Source organism: Myotis myotis, unplaced genomic scaffold (assembly GCF_014108235.1).
Source record: "Myotis myotis isolate mMyoMyo1 unplaced genomic scaffold, mMyoMyo1.p scaffold_m19_p_5, whole genome shotgun sequence".
NCBI lineage: Eukaryota > Metazoa > Chordata > Mammalia > Chiroptera > Vespertilionidae > Myotis > Myotis myotis.
This window is the reverse complement of record NW_023416357.1, coordinates 65,800,045-65,820,001: the sequence shown is the minus strand read 5'-3', so window position 1 is coordinate 65,820,001 and position 19,957 is coordinate 65,800,045. Positions and strand designations below refer to the sequence as shown.

General features: G+C 37.5%; 1 protein-coding gene across 1 annotated transcript in view; it reads right to left on the bottom strand.

Moving 5' to 3' along the window:
* Positions 1 to 15,048: 15,048 nt before the first annotated feature.
* Positions 15,049 to 19,957, bottom strand: part of CAMK4 (calcium/calmodulin dependent protein kinase IV) — a 145,386-nt gene continuing 140,477 nt past the window's right edge. Inside the window, exons 10-11 of the mRNA XM_036310108.1 lie at positions 17,695 to 17,847; positions 15,049 to 16,369 (exon numbers count right to left, since the gene is read on the bottom strand). Coding sequence (XP_036166001.1) covers positions 15,911 to 16,369; positions 17,695 to 17,847 — 612 coding nt within the window. The 3' untranslated portion in view covers positions 15,049 to 15,910. The remainder of the gene's footprint in view (positions 16,370 to 17,694; positions 17,848 to 19,957) is intronic.

Genomic DNA, 19,957 nt, shown 5'->3' with positions numbered 1-19,957 from the left:
TGCCTGATCTGGGAACCCCTAAACACAAATGAACTGTCCATTCCCAGTTACTCTAATGTTCCCTTTGTCCTATTCCACTTATACCTCTGGTGAGTGATTACATAATCCACTGTTTACTGTGGACCAACTGCAAGTAACAGGATACTCATAGAAAAATTCTCATTGCAATATTGAGTCATAGGGATTGAAAATTTATATTCGAATTACCTAAAATTTATATGCAGTTTCTAAATGGCACTTCAGATCTACTGGGGTCTAGCTGTATACTTAAAAACAAACAGCTTTATTGAATTTACATGCTATACAATTTGCCGGTTGTAGTTATACAGTCCAGTGATTGTTTAGTACATTTATAGTTGTGCAGCCATCATCACAATCATTTTAGAACATTTTCATCTCCCACAAAGACTACTTTGCCTGTTTGCAGACTCATAACTAACCAAAGTTTAGCACAGTTGCCAGTATACAGAAGATGATGAAAAAGATTATAAAATAGGATTTGTTTTGTTTTTAAGAGTAGAGTTGTATTTGAATCTAAGCTCAGAAACCTTGTGTTAATATATTGAAATATGTTATCTCAAGTTCCATAATGATAAGAATTTAAGGATGTGGGTTGGGATTAAAGAGCCTGCTGTTTCTATAGCATTGCCGTAGAATAGAAAAATAATGTGAAGCCATATGTCAGGGGTCCTCAAACTACAGCCCGCGGGCCACATGCAAATACAGATATTGTATTTGTTCCTGTTTTGTTTTTTTACTTCAAAATAAGATATGTGCAGTGTGCATAGGAATTTGTTCATAGTTTTTTTTTAAACTATAGTCCGGCCCTCCAACGGTCTGAGGGACAGTGAACTGGCCCCCTGTTTAAAAAGTTTGAGGACCCCTGCCATATGTCATTTTAAATTTTCTAGCAGCAATATTAAAAAAATAAACTGGGGTTAATTTTAATAATATAGTTCATTTAATTCAATAGATCCCAAATATTATCATTTCAACATGCAATCAATATTAAAAATCATTTAGCTATTTTATATTCTTTTATACGAATGCCTGGCGTGTGTTTTCTAATGTGGACTTGCCGCATTTAAGTGCTCATTATCCACATGAGGCCAGTGGCCTGTACTGAATAGCACAGTTCTATAGTGCATGCATTAATTTGTTATTCTATAATATGAAGTAGAGAATTTCATGGAATTACTCTTAAATACAAAATCTTTTCTGATTACCAGAGCTTTCAGTGTTTACTAAATTGGGACTGCTAAACATTAGAAATAAATCACTTAGTAGTTGTCAATAAAATAAAAATGATAGCCCTCCCAAATTTCCTTTAAAGATAACTTTTCATAGGACAGTTAATGAAAGCATATAATCTGCCTTGTTATTATGTGGTTGATTATTTTCTCTTGCTTATAGCTAGTTTGTATTAGAAACGTGTATACAGGAATACTACTTGGCATAGCACTGTTTTTAGTACATGGTACTTATTTTCTTTAAGGAAATTAATTTCGTACTAGAAAAGGTAATTTATCCTAAGTGATACTTTTGCATGAAATCTAGTTTTATTGATAACTCTTGATTGGTTAACTCTTGATATTTGACATAATAATCAGCAAAAATAATTATGAGAATTTAGTGTTCTGCAGTTATGTATAATAGAAACTTCTACAGTATTACAGGGGTTGTAAATGTTAAAAAAAATCTCTTCATTTCACTGTTCATTGAGATTGGGTATATTTGAAATTGTAGATTTCTATGTCTGAAATCGTCTCCCAGTAAAAAAAGCTTTTATGTCTGAGTAATTCCCTTTGTTATAGATAAAAGTTTTACCTGTTTCCTCAAGAACACACTAGCATCCTTAAAATACGTTGTTAAAATCCAGTGTCTTTTTTATTCAGTAGGTGCTGTAGCTATCCCAACCCAATGGGTAAATGAACAGAGCCCAGGGAAGGTTGGGGAATGGGCCAGACTTCCATTAGAACCTGTATTGTGTAATTAATTACCTATCTGATGTATCTGTCTTGCCTTTATTTTTATTTTTTTTTACTTTTATCCCTTGCCTTATTCAGCTTCTTGAGGTAGGGGATGGTGGGATCTGAGTATGAAAGAAACATTAAATTAATCCCAGAACACAGGAAATTGGACTTATGATGTCTTCATTATTTTGTTGTTTCCAAAGATTTTTACATGTATAATTAAATAAAAATTCATCTCTTGCAATTCAATAAAAGCTATACTATATATAGATTTTATTTTTAAGATATTTTATAATTCCTTTATGAGCCAGTCTGTAAAACTAGAGCCTTTATTATATTAAAAGTATGTGTTAATATAAATAAAATGTATATTTTAAAAATCAGAATAAAATTTCTAGACTCATGTAATTTATCACTGATATAATCTGTACAAGTTGCTTTAATCTTAAATATTAACAAATAGTTTCATATATCTAAACTTAAAGTGTATAATTTAACTTTCTGAATTCTTCCAAAAGGATACATATAAACTGGAAAATAAGGATTAGTAACACCGATGGTAACTCCCTCCAGTATCTCATGTAATATTAGATATAATACTTCTGAATCTTGATGTGCCGTTATATAGCCAGGATGTTGATGAATTATTGTGTGCCTTTATTACAGTAACATGGATACATGTACTGTAACATTTATTGTACATATGTTTAAATAATTGTGTTAATTTGATTAGGAATTATGTTGATAATTTTATTTGGAGTTTAAAAAAGCTGGAAGAGATTATAAAGAAGTGCTTGATCTGTGCTATGAATACCGTGGATATTAGAAAATATGTGCATTAGAAAATATGACTATTAAATGGTTTAAACAAATAGAGTTATTTTTCTCATTAAAAAAGCTGGATATAGGTAATTGTTAGTATTTATTTATCAGCCAAGAATTCAGGGCTTTTGACTCAGTGTCTCCTCATTTTTAACTCACAGTGTGGAGGTGACTGGCCAGCCGTGGACATTACATGTGTACTCCAGTCAGGAAGTAGGGGAAGGCATGACACCAGTCATCTGTGTCTTTTATCCCGAAAGCAAAAGCTTTCCCAGAAGCCTCCAGTAGTTTTTCTTTCCAGTAGTCTGGGTAGCATGACTACTAGCTGTAACTGTGGCTGGAAAGGCAAGCATAAAGATTTCCAGCCTTTTGGAGAGATGGCGTGATTCTGGATAGCCAGCCATAGCATCAGTGGATCAGCTCTGGGAAGAGTGTATAAGTTTCCTTCAGATGTCAATAGGAGAGTGACAGACTCCCAAAATAGAAGTGACAATAGCAGAGTAGTCATTCACTTCTTCATGAAACATTTACACCTTAATTGAGGTAGTGAGGTGATGGAGCATCCTCTGTAGGTTAATGGCTAGTGTCACATGACATCCAACATGAATGATCTATGTTTGTATTACATCATGTTCCTATTCCTCAGGAGCTAAGGGCCCACTATAGATGAAGGCTCCTATAGCCGGAGGTAACAGCAAATGGATGGAAAATGTGAACTGCATGTGTATCCCAGGAGAGAGGGTGCATCTACACTGTGTTATCAATTGCACAGGTGGTTTAGTGGAGTGTAGTAGTCTTTTTTTTTTTTTAATTATAAGAGAACATTTTAGGATGTTGTGGAGGTAGTAGAAGTGAGCCAGTTGGGCTGTGTAGGCTCAGGAAACAAATTACAGAGGCAGAAGGGCTCTTGGAGCTTAGAGAGAAAGACAAAGGTGATGCACCTCAGTGGGAAGGGGAAGGGAGAGGTGCTTTCCAAGAGACCACGGGTTTTGTATTCTCACAAAATACTGGAGCAAGTGTAGTGTGCAAGCACCAAAATAGGCTTTTCACCCATTTGCATGGTATTCTTTTTCAGGAGCTTTACTTTCCTACTTAGGTTTTGCTTTAGTGACATCCCTGAAGTGACAGCTGATTTTTTTTTGTTAAAGGAAATAGTCCAGGGATTGTGCCAAACGAGGTTGAAATAACATGTTTCATATAGTCAAAATGGACTTGCGGTTGGAAGAAGTTTTTGTTTTTCTCAAGCACTTGCCTCAATTAAAATGTCATTTATTAGGCTACATGTGTCTTTTCAACAAAGTGAGGATTTGGTATTCAATGGTAGTAGCAAGCTGCGATTCTGAGGGTAAGTCTGCTGTCATATGTGGCTCTCAAATCTTTCACACAAATGATTGCTAATTGAGTGGCTGAGCTTAAGAAGGACTTTCAGATCTTTACAACTCATGTGGCTAACCACCAGCTTCATAAGAGTGTGTGGTTTTGTCCCTCTAGTTCTCAGGTCCTGTAAATTCTAAAGCGTCATCATGAAGTGACCACTGAATAGCACTTGGTCTAAATAATACTAATTGCACATTAGGATTATGTCCTTAGAATAGGTTTCCCCAAACACAAAAGGGGATTTGTGTAGTGTTATTGAGAAAAAACCCACAATTGAGACTGCATTATTAGGCAGCTATCATAAGTGGGGAGATTCTGCAAAAAAGGTGCTTTAGTGCTAGGTTGATACCAAAAATCCTATATAATAAAAGCCTAGGTGGCATCGTGCGATGTCACAAGATGGCCACTGCAATGTCATCACAAGATGGCCGGCAGGGGAGGGCAGTAGAGAGCCATTAGGCCAGAGGGGAGGGCAGTTGGGGGCAACCAGGCCAGCAGGGGAGGGCAGTTGGGGGCGATCAGCCTGGCAGGGGAGCAGTTAGGTGGCGATCAGCCTGGCAGGCAGAAGTGTTTAGGGACAATCAGTAGGCAGGTGAGAGCTTGGGAGCCAGCAGTCCCGGATTGTGAGAGGGTGTAGGCCGGGCTGAGGAATGTCCCCCCACTTCCTACCCCCACCCCCCGTGCACGAATTTTGTGCACTGGGCCTCTAGTTACAATATAATTACAAGTCTGGAAGAAGAAAAAAACAGGAAAAGAATGCTTCCCTTTGGAAGACATTATGATGTTAATTTTCTGTATTTTCAAATCTTTACAATGAAAAATCAGTTTTTATATGAATTGTTGCATTTACCTTGTGCCCTGTGAACTGACTTTCCAGTAGTGAGAGCACTAGGTTGGGCTAGGACAGTGGTCAGCAAACTGCGGCTCGGGAGCCACATGCAGCTCTTTGGCCCCTTGAGTGTGACTCTTCCATAAAATACCAACTTCTGCACAGGGGCCACGAAGTTCCAATCGCACTGTACGTGCGCGCCCGCACGTGGTATTTTGTGGAAGAGCCACACTCAAGGGGCCAAAGAGCCGCATGTGGCTCGTGAGCCGCAGTTTGCCAACCACAGGGCTAGGAGATGGGCAGCCCAGGTCTCTTCTCAGCCACTAACTGTGACCTCAGATAAGGCATGTCCTTTCTGGGTGTCATATCTCTTTAACAAAATGACTGTTGGGTTAAATGATTACTGAGTTCCCCTTTTAACATTAATGGTGTCATGATTTTAATGACATCGCTGTATAGTGTTTAGAAATGCTATGAAATGAAATGTATAATTTCATCCAAGAGAATGGGAAAACACTCAAGGAATGATTCAACTCCAGATGTAAGGAAAACTTTTGTGGTAACATTTCAAAGCACAGAATGCACAGTTTTGGTGGGCTCCTAGATGATTTATTATCATACTGTACATGCAGATTGCTTTACAGATTTCCCAGCAGCAAGATAATATGCTTCTTTTGGCATGTTTTTTGACACATCTAGGTGACTTACGCAAAGTAACACTGGCCCTGGATAAGTTTAGTTTCAACAGTTTGCCAATGTCCGTTTTGCCTCATGTTGCATATTATTCCTTTATGTTTCTGGGAAACACCCAAAAATGAGCCTATTTAGTCATTTAACCAGGTTATTCAACTTAAGTCCAAGAAGAAGCTACAGTTGTGTGTGGCTCTCACGTTGCCTGCCCCAGCTCTGGGCAGCTGAGAGAGCCAATGAGTGTGCTGTGTCCTCTGAGAACCCAGGACCCCCTGCAAGTCCCCACCATTGAAGAATATGGTAGCTCTCTCAAAAGCTAATGGACATGATTTTGATGAGCTCTACACAAATGTTTTCTGTATTTACATTTATGGCCAGGTTAGACTTACATGTTTACTTAGAAAATAAAAAAGAAAGAAATTCAATATATCTGTATTTAAGGAGTCGATAGCACCATTTTGACAAGCTTTAAAAATGAAATGTTCACAGCTCCTTTTTCAGTACTTTTCTATCAGAAGTTGGGAATATAGCGTATAATCGTGATAGCGTATATCTGATATGGATATTTGTTTACACAGCCAAGATTATACATATATTCCTCCAAATTCTACATGCACTTGTTTTTGGCTAATGACTTGCAATTTAAACTACTGGAAATGTAGGTTTCCTCTATATAATGGTATCCAGTCATCTAAGCCTTCATACTTATGTCCCTCTAGTTCAGTAAACTTTTCACAACCCAGGAATACAAATTTCTCTACGAAAAACTAGAAAGACATACCAGATAATGCCACATAAACCTGAAGAACCCTTGTAGGTACTTCTTTCTTAATGCCTGCTAAGCTTTCTGATCCCTCCCTATATCTATGTCTTAGTTTCCCTTTCATCGCTCATATGATAGTCAATCTTTATACTTTCTTTCATTTCATTTGCCCTGAAGAATAATGCAGCCATTCACAATCGCAGACACGATCTGAAACAAGCTAAGTGGCAATACAACTAACGTATATATGCCGTAATCTGATCCTAATTGGTGAGTATTAAAAATGTTTTGAAGATGGGTGTCAAACACTGCCTGCAAAGAATGATATAAAAAGGGATTTATAGAAAGGATTTATACAGGGGCAAAAGAGGGATGAAGGAGAAAGGACTTGACAGGACCAGCTTGATGTTTGAGGAAAGCAGTTGAGAACATTTTTAAATTTCATTGAGACTTAGCTTTTTTTTGTACAGGTTATCTTTTGAAGTGTAAATGTGCAGATATAATTCTATCTCAACTGCAGGGATTGCGTTTTCAGAGTAGATCATTATTAAAGGGTTAAAATAACTGTAGCAGAAGTAACATTGATGCAGGCCTCCAATGGCAAAGCTTTAGCAAGTCATTAGGTGATATCTAGAGTCACAGAGAGTTATTCAGATATTGGAGTTCTGCAAAACGTACTCAGATAACCACTATCATTATTTCCTCTGCTTTGTCAGTGGAGACCTAGCCAATGCAGCCTTTGCATCAACTGATGAAGTGCAAAAATGTCTTTGATGTCTTGGGTGATTTTTATTCTGCTTAGGGATGCCCCAATTAGTAAAGTACATCACAGAGGGCTATGTCCTCTGAGGAAATGCTGCACATGTTTCTTCCAAGAATAAGAAAGGAGCAAGGAGGTCTCTAACTCAACTTTGCACAAGATCTGAGACTTGTGCAGTCTTAGCAACACTTCCCTTAGGTTTCAGCCTTTCAACCCCAAGTTGTTCCTTCACCACCTTGCCTTGCATTTCTTCACTCTAAATTTTCCTGCCAGATGCATCCCCTTCCTCCCTGCTTCCTGCAAAGACTCTCCCATCCTTCAAATCCAGCCAGTGTTCCCAGGAAGCATTCCTTGATCATTCCAGGCAGAAAGGAGCTATTCTTCTTTCCATCCCTGGGGGCTTACTGTGGGCGTAGATGTAGCATGGGCAACACAAGGAAACTTGTTTCTCCAACTACAAAGCTCACTCCTAGAGTAGCTGAATTCACCTCTGATCCCTTCATTGTGTATAATTGTTTCTCAGTGAAAGTTTACAGAGACAATGGGTTCCTGGAATGGGCTACTCCTGGAAGCCTCAAAATATAGCAAATCATTTCCTTAAAGTGTGCTTGTGATGTAGGTCTAATGTCCCCTAAACTCCACTGTTTATAATGGTTCTAAGAGGAAAATTAGTTCTTGACTTTGGTCTATTCATTTCCAAGGGAAGCAGGCAACCCAGATGTTGAGGGAAATGTAGAAATGCTTTTAAGTCCACTAACAACTGCCTTCAAACTGAGCAATTAGGAAAAATAGGCAGGTAGGACTGTGGAATCCTAATGTAGAGTTTATCTTTTCCCTCTTCCATTCTAATTGTCTCCCTCCTACATACATCAACCACGAGGACCTGGCAGACAATTCATCTCCTTTTCCCTGAACTCTACATTGTGTCTCAGTGGTTACATAATATTATTAATTGCTGTAACAGTTTCAAGAAAACAATACATTATTTAACTACAGTCATAATTTTAGGTATTCCTAATAATAAGCTGATAATGGGTTTTCTACTTAATACCTCATTTGTAATCTTTGGCCACAGATGTTGAAAGTCAAACACAAAGGTCATGCATGCCTACATTTCTCAATTATCTGGATGTCCTGCTTCCCCTAAGGCAGCTACTATGGAATGAGTAATTTCTCTGTGACAGAAATAGTCTAAAAAAAGGCCCTTCTTGGATTTCTAAGTATATAAGAACAGTAAAGGCAAGCATTTACTCAAGGCCCCCTCTTTTCAAATTAATTATATAACACTCAGAAAAACATGGAGATTGAAAAGAAGCTTTCTTGCATGAAAGAATTGGCCACTGCTCCCTGAGCTATTGATGAGCAAGTCATTGTCATGGAATGTCATAATAAAGCACATTTCCTAAAAATGACTAAATGAAGATTCAATTGATATGAACTACTTGAGAATATTTGGAATTACTCAGAGCCAAAGGACTCTCTTATTTCTTAGCTAAGTAACAGCTCTGAATTGACTTAACTGTGAAATAGCACTGTAAGATATCATTACATGATTTTTAATATAAGGGTCCAATTTCTAAAACCTGCTCAGAGTGGTAGAAAGCTTTTTAATTCCCCTCTCACCTAAGTCAGTTTATACTCTAAATTTCTTTTTTCAGGAATGTTGCAATTTTGAATTTTGAATTCTGTAGTGAAATTTTACTGTTAAGTTGTGCTTTCAGAACAGTGATTGTGGTAAGATCATTTGCAACAGAAATAAAGCTCTCCCAACTTCTTAAGAAGCAAATGAAAACAAGAACCTTAAGCTAAGGAGAAATCTAGACTATAGGAATCTGTATTCTTTGATGTCACCAACAGATATCGGGTGCCATGAAAAACCAGGGTTTGTGGTGTTCTTTGTCCATTAATTTTTATTTTCTGTAAAGGGCCAGTTAAACATTTTAGGCTTTTCTGGGCCATATGGTCTCTGTTGAAACTACTCTGTACTGGTAGCATGAAAGCAACCACAGACAATATATAAATAAATGAGAATGATCATGTTCTAATAAAACTTTATTTTTATTAAGAAAGCAGGCCTCTGGTAGATTTGGTCTGTGAACCATAGTTTGCCTAACTCCTGAAAACTGTTCTTGGGAGATTTAAATTTATTTCCTTGGGGAATTATGTGAAAATTACTTTTAAAAAAATGCCCATGTTTTATATGTATATCACAAAGACCATAGATAAAAGAATGATTGGCATTCAAATAAGAAAGAGTATAAACATCAGCCCCTAACTCTCTTAGTAATGATCACTTTTCACTGGGCATAATGAACCTCACTTAAAACCTTGTCTGCTGTTCCTACTCAGTGAACTCACAGGAAATGTTAAAATTTCAAGGGAAACACAGCAACATCTGTCAGACATGGAATGCTATCATACTGTTTGGACCTAACTACTTAATAAAGTGGACATACTAGGTAATTCTTTTGGCTTTAGGGAAGCCATGAAAATACTGCTGAGACAGGGTATGTGAACAGAAATACCTTCAGAACTTCTGGCATGAATAATAACCTTGACGATAACAGTGTAAACAAAATTGTCACTCATGACTATGCTATCTGTATCCTGTGTTGCTGCATATTAGCTGCACGATAGCTATAAAACAGGTCAGGTTAGAGGAGGCAGTCATGAGATAAGTTTTCAATTTATAGTCATACTTGTATCCTTTACAAACCAGATTAGCTACCATACATGTACCAAGGAAAAGACAAAGGACAAACCTAGTACATTTTTATCATCCACAACTGACTCAGAGTGAGAGTGCTTAGGGAAAACAACAATTTTCAAAAATTTAATGTGAATCCTATTGCATTGAGTAGCTTGAAATGATCTTTTAAATGGATAAGAAAGATTATTTAATCTGACTGAAATGAAGTATTTGTCATTTTGAATACAATGAATCACAGCAAAGATCTCATGGGTATAAATATCCCATATCCATGGATTTCCAGGTCAAGATGTCCACGTCAAAATTTCTTCAAAATGTGCTGAAAAGGACTCTTAAGAACTCAGTGTAATTTTGCAGTCTTAGCACTGCCATTTAGTTTTAGAGTAAATTCTGGGCTACCAAAGGCCCCACATTTCTGCAGCCAGTGTGGGATCTCACACTCCTAACAGGCAGCCTGATGGCCAGAGACATGGAACAAGTGGTAGCAAACCAAGACACTGGAAAGAGCAAGTGACTGGTGGAATCCCATTTTCCATTACCGAGGAGCAGCAGGCAATACACCAATATTCAAACCGCATCACTTTCAATCAGAGCTTGGGAAGAGGTTTTCTTCCATTTGGCTCATGTGAGCTCAACCAGGTCAGATGCCTGGAGTCTTCTCTAGAGCAATGCCTGATTCCTGTGAAGGAGTGGATGGTCCCGTCACGGAAAGAGTTGCATCCTGCCCTAGGTAGACCTCTGGGCCAGGCGACAGAGGAAAAGCTGTGTTGAAAATCAAGCACATCCTCAAGTACATCACAAGCATTTATGAAAACCAGAATTTTAAACAAGGAAGCATACATTAGTCAAGTTTGTTATTGCTTTCCAAGATAAGTATATAAATGTTTGGACGTTATAAGCTGAGGTGATCTGATCTCAGGTGATATCTGAAAGGCGTAATAATGACAAAAACTGGTACTTAATAAATCAAAATATAGAAAGCGGAAATGCTGAACTTGGTTACTATGGGTGGATAGCTGGTTTCTCACCAGTGGTCTTTTATTTTCTCTATTTGCCGAGGGACCAGAAAATTCCCCTGAGTTGTGCCAGGGGAAGAAAGGATGTTGAAAAAATTATAGAAAATGATTGGGTACATTTCTGCTTATTATATGGTTATGAATATCATAATACCAATATTGAGATTACATGTGCATAAATGTTTAAAAAAACACTGAAGACACATACATACAGAGTGTAACCATTACTTAGTACTTAACCAGGAAGTGTGCAGATGTTAGCCATGACCCTGATCAGGAACACATCAGCGATGAGCATTAAAGAAATTGGAATATGACCTAATACACAGCAATTACAAGGATATTACAAATGCTATTATGTAGGTAAACGTCTGGAAACTTTGCACCATCTAAAATAGTATACTGAATACTCTGCAATGACAAGTAAATTACATAATGGCATTGTAATTATGTCAATTATACTAGTATATGATATTAACCCTCATCAAGAAAAACCTAGTGCTGATTCACTTTGTTGACTTTTTCTTTTTGCATTTGCTTTGCAAGAATAATCCTAAAACAGAATAAATGGTTTACTAATTTCACTCTTTGCCTTTTCTGGCATTTACTTTTTTTTACCCTAATTTGGAATGCAACCAGATGCTTCTGTAAAAAATAACAACAACAACAACAACAACACACACACACACACACACACACACACACACACACACAGAATTATGAAACAAAATGTCTCTCTTTAAATCTTCAGTTTGTGGGCAACCCAGGCAGTTACCTTGCATGTGAAACTGGATAGGGATTGCTAGACATTCTAAATTACAAAATATGTTTAAAATGCTATGTCGTTGAGGTCACAGTATAAGGCAAACTGTTCTTTCTTTTTAAGTCTGCCACTAAAAATGGCTATAGAACGTTGAGGATTATTCTAAAATAGCAGTATGTAAGAAGTATCTAAAAGTCTTTTGAATCCATGTGTAATGGCAGTGTTGATTAAACCCTTTTAAGAAAATGTAAAAAAAAAAAAAAAAAAAAAAAAAAGCCAGCTGATGGTCATATCCACACTTGGAGGCTTATTGTCCTCATCGTGTAATCTTCATCACTCAGATTTGGTATATGTTAGTAGATTTATAGAAATAACTCTTGCCTGCAACACATGGATGGTGCCAGCCTAGTCCAGGCCAGCAAAATCCTATTAAGATTCTCTGTGCAGTCCTTCCTGGGGGACACATGGTTCACCCACAGTAAATATGGGTCCACAAGAATACTACTAGGTTCATGGCAGTACTCAGGAGAGACTAGCCTATAGTCAAGATTCCCGGGCCCAGAGGGATCAGAGGGACTGTGGCCAACTGAACAATGCCCAGCAAAGTATTGTTCTCTGCGAGTCATGCTGGGAAACACTCCTCTGAAGCACGTGACTAAGCAGAAGTTTTTACTTATTTCAGGGTATGACATGTCTGAAATATTTTCCTTTTGGCTTCCTACCAGCTCATCAGTGTGGAAAATGGAAGCAGCTCAAATCTAATAATCTAGCATAGAAATTCAGGTGTCATTTTGTTTAGAAAATACTCTAGAACAGTGCTGTTCCAATACAGTAGCCATTAGTCACATGTGGCTATTGAGCGCTTGATTTACTAAAGGTGTAACATATACTCCTGATTTTGAATACAGTATAAAAACAAACATTTAAAATATTAATTATTCATATTGATATGCTGGAATAATAGTTTGGCTATGTTGGATTAAAATATACAGTTAATTTTGCCTAATACTTTGTTTTGTTTTTTAAGTGGCTAAGAGAAAATATTTAATTACGTATGTGGCTTGCATCATATTTATATTAGATAGCACTTGTTCTAGATGATAACTTCTTCAACCATATTATTCTAACTTCTACCTTATTCATGTATTCATGGAATGAATGAGCTTTACAGTTTGAGAAAAATCACTGGAATTCCAATTAGGTTTTTTAAATAGTGGAGATCAAGATTGTCCTTTCTGGGAAAATAACCTAGGTTATGCTATGCATCTGAACTTATCTGATAACAAAAATCAATAATATAATATAACTGTCAGCTCTAAAATGCAAAACATAATTTATTGTTCTTTGCTGAAATTCCCTTAATTCTTTTGCTTTAAATATAATTTGACTAGGGGTAACATTATGAAGTAGTTTATCAAAATAAAGCTCTATCTGCTATTATTTAGCTAAGTAATCTTTGAGAGAGATGATCTATCCCATTTCATCAGGTAATTTCAATGTTTGTAGTACTTTCAAAATGTTAACCCAATAATTTGAACCTATGTTGTATTTCTTCTGACCTGACTAAATTAGCCACTACTTAGGCATTATTAAAACTTAGTCTTTAACATACAAGTCAAGATTCAAAACTTCCAGTGATTTTTAAAGAGTGCAATTTATAGATTAAAAATAAATTACCCTTACACCCTCTAGAACTCATCAAGGAATAGGCATGTTCCTCATTTAAATGGGTAAAACGCTCACATACACCCTGGCCCTGGCATTCACAGTGTGTTTCTAAAGTCCACAGGGCCAACCACTGAAGTCAGCCCTGGGTGTTGGATGACAGAACTGCCCTGGGAACAAAATGGAGGTGGCTGGGAGGGACCCTATGATCTGATCTTCTAACTAATTGCCATTTGATAATAATATCCCTTTTCCCTCTCTTCTTCCCATTTGAAATATATGGAACTCTTACTGTACATACCTGTTAGATCTCACTGGGAAAAGTACACCAGGCAATTTATCACTTTTAATGGAAATCTTAATGCTTAGTAAAAGAAAGGCATTCTTAGAGGTTAAAAATAGTGAGCCCTTTATAATAGCTGTAATGGAAATTTTGAGAGAGAGTAAAGATGGAAAGAAACAGAGAAGAGGAGAATAAGTACTCTCTACTAGTTAATAAAAATAAAATAAAACAAACATCGTCTTTCTCTGAGCCCAGGTGATGTGCCTCACTTAAGGGCTATTTCCTCCAAGTCAGCGACCTGTCAGGCCCCTCAACTCTGGGAGATGAGAAATCCTACCTTGTTTTCTTCTCAGGAGAATGGCAGTAAAGGAAGATTTGTGCTTGGAAAGCAGAATGTCTGCCAAGGTCCAATCACTCCGGAAACCAGAGATTTTATTTCATTGTCCAATATAATAGCTTTGAGAAAGTGCCCAAATAATTTTTTAAGATCTCTTTTTTGGAATAGTATTTTTATGTGATAGTCATTTTTTATTATAATTTTGTACACTGTAATTCTTTTTTGAAATTATGTAAGTGTACTAAAATGTGATACATAATTTCATTAAAATGTTCATCTCATTTCAAATGAAATAAATCTGAGGTACTTGTAATTTAAATGTGATTTGTATTAGGGAAAAGCGTTTATATGAAAATCAAAGAAATATCTTTTGGAAAAAATCATAGTAAAGTATAAAGTCTAATGTTACAGCTTCTCAAGTCCGACTTAAAATCAGTGTTTTTTCGTCCTTTCTTTCGTTTTTGTTGTCTAAGGTAAATAAAAAGTTGCACTGTCCTAAATTGACATGAACACTTTCAAAGCTACATTGCAAAATGTGGGCACTTCATTCTAAGTGTGAGAGAAAGATATACTAGCTTTTCAAAACTATCTCTAGTTTATAAGCAGTATATCTAAATAACCATCGATTGAAAGGGAAAAGACTTTATAAACAAAAATGTTTCCTTATGCTAGTAAATCAATAATGAATGATCTTTTAATGAAATACTATTCCGACTCTCTTCAGACATTTTGGCATCAGCCTGTGGGATAGATTTTCCTAAATATTTGAAACTTGGTAATTATAGTTTATCCATAACAATGCTCCTATCTTTAAAGTTGTACACACTCATTAATAAATCCAAATTTACCTGGAAAATGATGAGTCAGTATATGTTGTTCTAAGTCCTAGTTTTATCCTGTCCTTATCTTTTTTTCTTAGCTAAAATTTTTTTAAAAATAATTTTTATTGATTTCAGAGAGAAGGGAGAGAGAGATAGAAACATCAATGATGAGAGAGAATCATTGATTGGCTGCCTCCTGCACACCCCCTATCCGGGTTCCAGCCTGCAACCCAGGCATGCGCCTTTGACCGGAATCAAACCTGGGACCAATTGAACCTGGGACCCTTCAGTCCGTAGGCTGATGCTCCATCTACCGAGCCAAACTGGCTAGGGCTTCCCTAAAATTTTTTACTTCTCCCTAAGTGTTGTCCATCAGAAGGACATCTCATTAGATAGCAATGAAGGATGAATTGGTAAAATACTTTCTCTAGGATTGTAAAATGGAACAATTGTAAGATAGAATATTTTTGGTTATTAGTAATATAGAATATACAGCTAAGGATAAAATAAAAAAGCATTCTCTACACAAGCTTTGGAGCATATGGTTTCATGGCCCTTAAAGTATGCTTCAGTTTCTTACCGCTGTGGATTTTTTTGCACATGCCATACGACTATAAAGTATAACCATCTCCTTGTAAACACTTGAAACACACTGATGATAAGTAAAATGTGAATGTCATAGAAATACATCTTAGAGCACTACCTACTACTGGCTGAGGAACAGTCCAAAGAGATGATTGCCTTGTGAAGAAATCCAAAGGGTACCAATGGTTAGGTTTTCAAAGCAAAAACCATTGGTTATTTACTTCAAATGTGTGCTCCTGGTCCCTGAAAATGCATGTTTTTAAACGTTGTCTTTACTTATAGTTTCAAATTTAACTCTCATCGGTATTAAGTATCCACTACATACCATAGAAGACACTATTTTTCATAAAGCAGTCACATGCATTGAAGTTAGGATTACCAACTGATATATATGTATTTTTTTGCACCTCAAAAACAGAATCACTATAGCGCCTGTCATGCTTCCACACCTTCCTTGCTGAAGAACACAATGTATAAAGTACCGGGAGTTGGCTTCCAGATTGGAAGGAAGCCAGCTTAGTGCTCTGGCAGGACCACATCATTCTGCTCAGCTCCAAATCCCAGAGCAGGCTCTTCAGGCTCTTCTTGCTCTGCTTCAGGGTTTGCTTCTTCCTTCACAATGTTCAGCTGCTCCTCTGCTGGGCCCTCCTCTGCTTCTGGGTCAGCCACCTCTAGCCCATCCTCTAGGGCCTCGGGCACCATCAAGTTGGCCTCAGCATCATTTGTATCAGCATTTTGATTTTCTTCTTCAGCCCAACTCTTCCTCAGCTCAGCCTCTGCCATCTCAGCTGCCACTTGGGCCCCATCTTTTTTAACTTTCTCTTTTGGAACAGCTTCAACAGCTTCAGCAACAGCTTCACTGCCATCGTGGATTGGAGATGGCTCCCGGCTGGCCTTCTGGTTCTCCTGGATGCTGCCATGGCTACTGCTGGCGCTGCCCAGCCGGGAGGAGGCCACCACGGCCTTCACTGCTGCCTGATTGGAAACAGAGGGTCGGGTGTCACCTCCACTGAAAATCCCAAACGAGAGCCCAATCTCAACTTTGCATTTAGGAAGTTTGCTTTTTATGTTAGTGTTCAATCTTTCAAAATATTATTATACCAAGATTGTTATATGAAAACTCGTTTGGAGAAATAACAGAAAAATCTCTTTAATCCTAAACCGGTCTGTATATTCAATTATCTGGACAATTGAAAGTCCGAGTAAATGTGTTTGTCCATGGATTACCAGTTTTCAAAAATTTTAGAGTGTGTTTCCCAAAGTATTCATTTCATGAAACATTGGTTCCATAGATGTATTATAATAGAGGTTATAGGGATAAAAGAGTTCCATGGTCAGATTTATTTGAGAAATCCCGAGTTAAGGTTATTTAATCCAGAGTATTTTAAATTAGCTTAACCATGAAACCCTTCAGGTTTATTTAGTATCGGCCTATAAGTGATGTCTGAGTAGAGCACCATTTTTTGCCCCCAGCTATTCTCTAAAATCCTTGTATATATAGCTGGTCCTAAACACCAATATATAAGAGAAAAGCTATTTTCTCTATTCCACATATGTCTTATAAAAATAGATACATTTCTCGCCGAAACCGGTTTGGCTCAGTGGATAGAGCGTCGGCCTGCGGACTGAAGGGTCCCAGGTTCGATTCCGGTCAAGGGCATGTACCTGGGTTGCGGGCACATCCCCAGTGGGAGATGTGCAGGAGGCAGCTGATCGATGTTTCTCTCTCATCGATGTTTCTAACTCTCTATCTCTCTCCCTTCCTCTCTGTGAAAAATCAATAAAATATAATAAATAAATAAATAAATAAATAAAGTGACTCACTTTAAAAAAAAAAAAAATAGATACATTTCTCTGGATAATTTTCTGTCATTTGAATTTTTTAAATTTTTACCAAGTATGCTAATTATTTATCTATATTATAAAACATAGTTTTTAAAGATTGTTTCCCAATATTCATATATTCATGAAGAAGACAACTTTCTGAATAAATATCAGTTTCCAAAACAATGCCATTTAAGCAGGTCAGCTTTAAGTAAATGAGAAGCAGTGATAATGTATTTGGTGAGTAAATCTCAATATACAACATATTTCCCTTTGTTAACAATAAATTACTATCACGGATAATTTAAGACTGTAAGTGGTTTTATGCCAGCATGGTTGGGATCTCAAAGCAGGATTTTCCTATTACCACAGGAGATGAATAATAGTATTAGATGAAGAATGGTGGAATTGTCTTTGGTAGTTCAAGATAAGGGAGACATCTTTAAAACAAACAAACAAGTCAAATACCATCTTACCTTAAGCTTGCGTCGGGCATTGAATTCTTGGAGCTTCTTTTGAGCAGTATCCATGTGTACAAAATTGGCTGCTTTGCCTGTGACCCATGGGTGCTGAAGAGCTTGGAAGGTAGTCAGCCGTTTCTTAGGATCCAAAACAATTAATTTCCTGACCTGAAGTGACAAAGAGCCAAAGGAGATTTTTATGGTGAGTTGGGCTTGCCCCTCAGCTTGTGAACTTCTAGGTCTGATTCTGTTTCCCTAGCATTACCACTGAATATACTTAAAAAACATTTTTTTAAAGCTATCAGAGACCACCATGGATAAGAATGGCTTCAGGCAGTGGTAGCTGAGGGAGTGAAAAGACAGTGGTGTATGCCACCTGAGAGCCCAAACTGTGAGAAGACTTTCCAACAGAGGTCAAAGAAACAGGTCCTGGCTGGCCTGTGAAGTGTAAGCTCTTTCAAGGAGAACCGGCATCTGAATAATACTAGGCTGCACTTCACATCACTTAGAATTCAGAACTTCAAACACGTCTCAGTGAAGATGGAATCATTTGCTCATCATCATTCATTCTGTGGGGATTAAGTGACAAAAATGGGATAGTATCATAGCCTTTATGATTATGCCACAATGCATACATTTATGGTTCTCTCTAATCCTTTGGGGATACTTGAAGAAATAAACAGAGTGCAGGGGTAAAAACCTATTTAGAATCAAAGTAAGGTGGTAGTGGCTTGGGGACATGATTTGTTTTAAGAACTGAATCCAGCCATGGCAGCCCATTCTGGGAGGTTTACCCTTACTTCTGAGAAAGAGCATACAATAAATTTCCAGGAAGATCAACAACCCAAATAAGGCTAACAAGGGAGGTATCTGGAGTGAGTCAGAGACTATTTGAAGTCAGAAGGCATGTTTCAAGCCCTACTTATGTCTCCAACTGTTGTGACCCTAGACAAAGACCTACTGTGAATTGAGTGCTGATGGACACTCTCCTAGGCCCTTTTGTTATATGATCTCATTTCCTTTGTAAATCCATTCATCCTATATAATTAAAAAAAAAATGCCGGGCTCATGGCTGGTGAGCACAGCAGCAGTAGTGGGAGCCTCTCCTGCCTCCACAGCAGCACTAAGGATGTTCGACTGATGGCTTAGGCCCGCTCTCCCATAGGGAGTGGGCCTAAGCCAACAGTCAGACATCCCCCAAGGGCTCCCAGACTGCAAGAGGGCACAGGATGGGCTGAGGGACTCCCCCCGCCCCCCTCAGTGCATGAATTTTCATGCACCGGGCCTCTAGTGTGTGCGTGTGTGTGTGTGTGTGTGTGTGTGAAAATCACAGCTATCATCTGTTGAATTCAGATATGTATATATATATATATATATACATATATATATATATATATATAAATTTTTAAAAACACATATAATCCTTTGCATAACCTTATTAATTCATAAAGGAGGGATGGAAGGAAGCTCAGAAAGATTTAGTGACTTGTCTAAGGTCAACTTGTAATTAATGGAAAATGTATTCAAACTCAGGTCTGTGCTACCTCAGAGTTCATCTTGTGGTCACTACACAGTAGTGCCGCCCAGGCAGTCAGCTTCTCTGCTCTTTGGTCTACTAGGGTGTAAAATGAGGAACTTTGAATGATTTAAGGTCTGAGATCTTTTCTAACTCTAATAATCCAAGAACTGAACACAGGCTAACAAAATCATGCAGCATGTCAAATGAAGTATAAATATCCACTTCACCTTTTGCTTTTCTGTAAAATATGCAAAGAAATATGTATTTGGGGTAAAAACACTGAATTTGTAAAGGGCAAAGACATGAGATTGCTTAGGCTTAAAATCTGGAAGGAGGTGGAGGGAGGTACAGATGATTAAGAAAATGAATGCACAGCAATAAATAAAAATCTGATAGTAGTCATAGCTATCATCTGTTGAACAGGTGAACTAATACTTTTTATGTATATGATGCCTACTCTTTAACAATCCTTGACAATTAGATATTTTCCTCCCATTTTCCAATCATCCTTTTCTTCTCATGATTACCATTCTCCTCCTCATGAAAATACAAAGAATTTATTGAAAGACAATAGGTACTAAAAATTTACATATACCAGCATTAATCTTTACATTTGAAGATATTGAAGCACTGAATTATTAAGAAACTTGCAGAAGGTCAGAGAGATCCAGGTTTCAAACCCAAACCTTACAAATATCCTACAGCCCCCTTACAACCTGACTCCCCCCTCATTGGCACTGTTGCCTCTGTTGACTACAG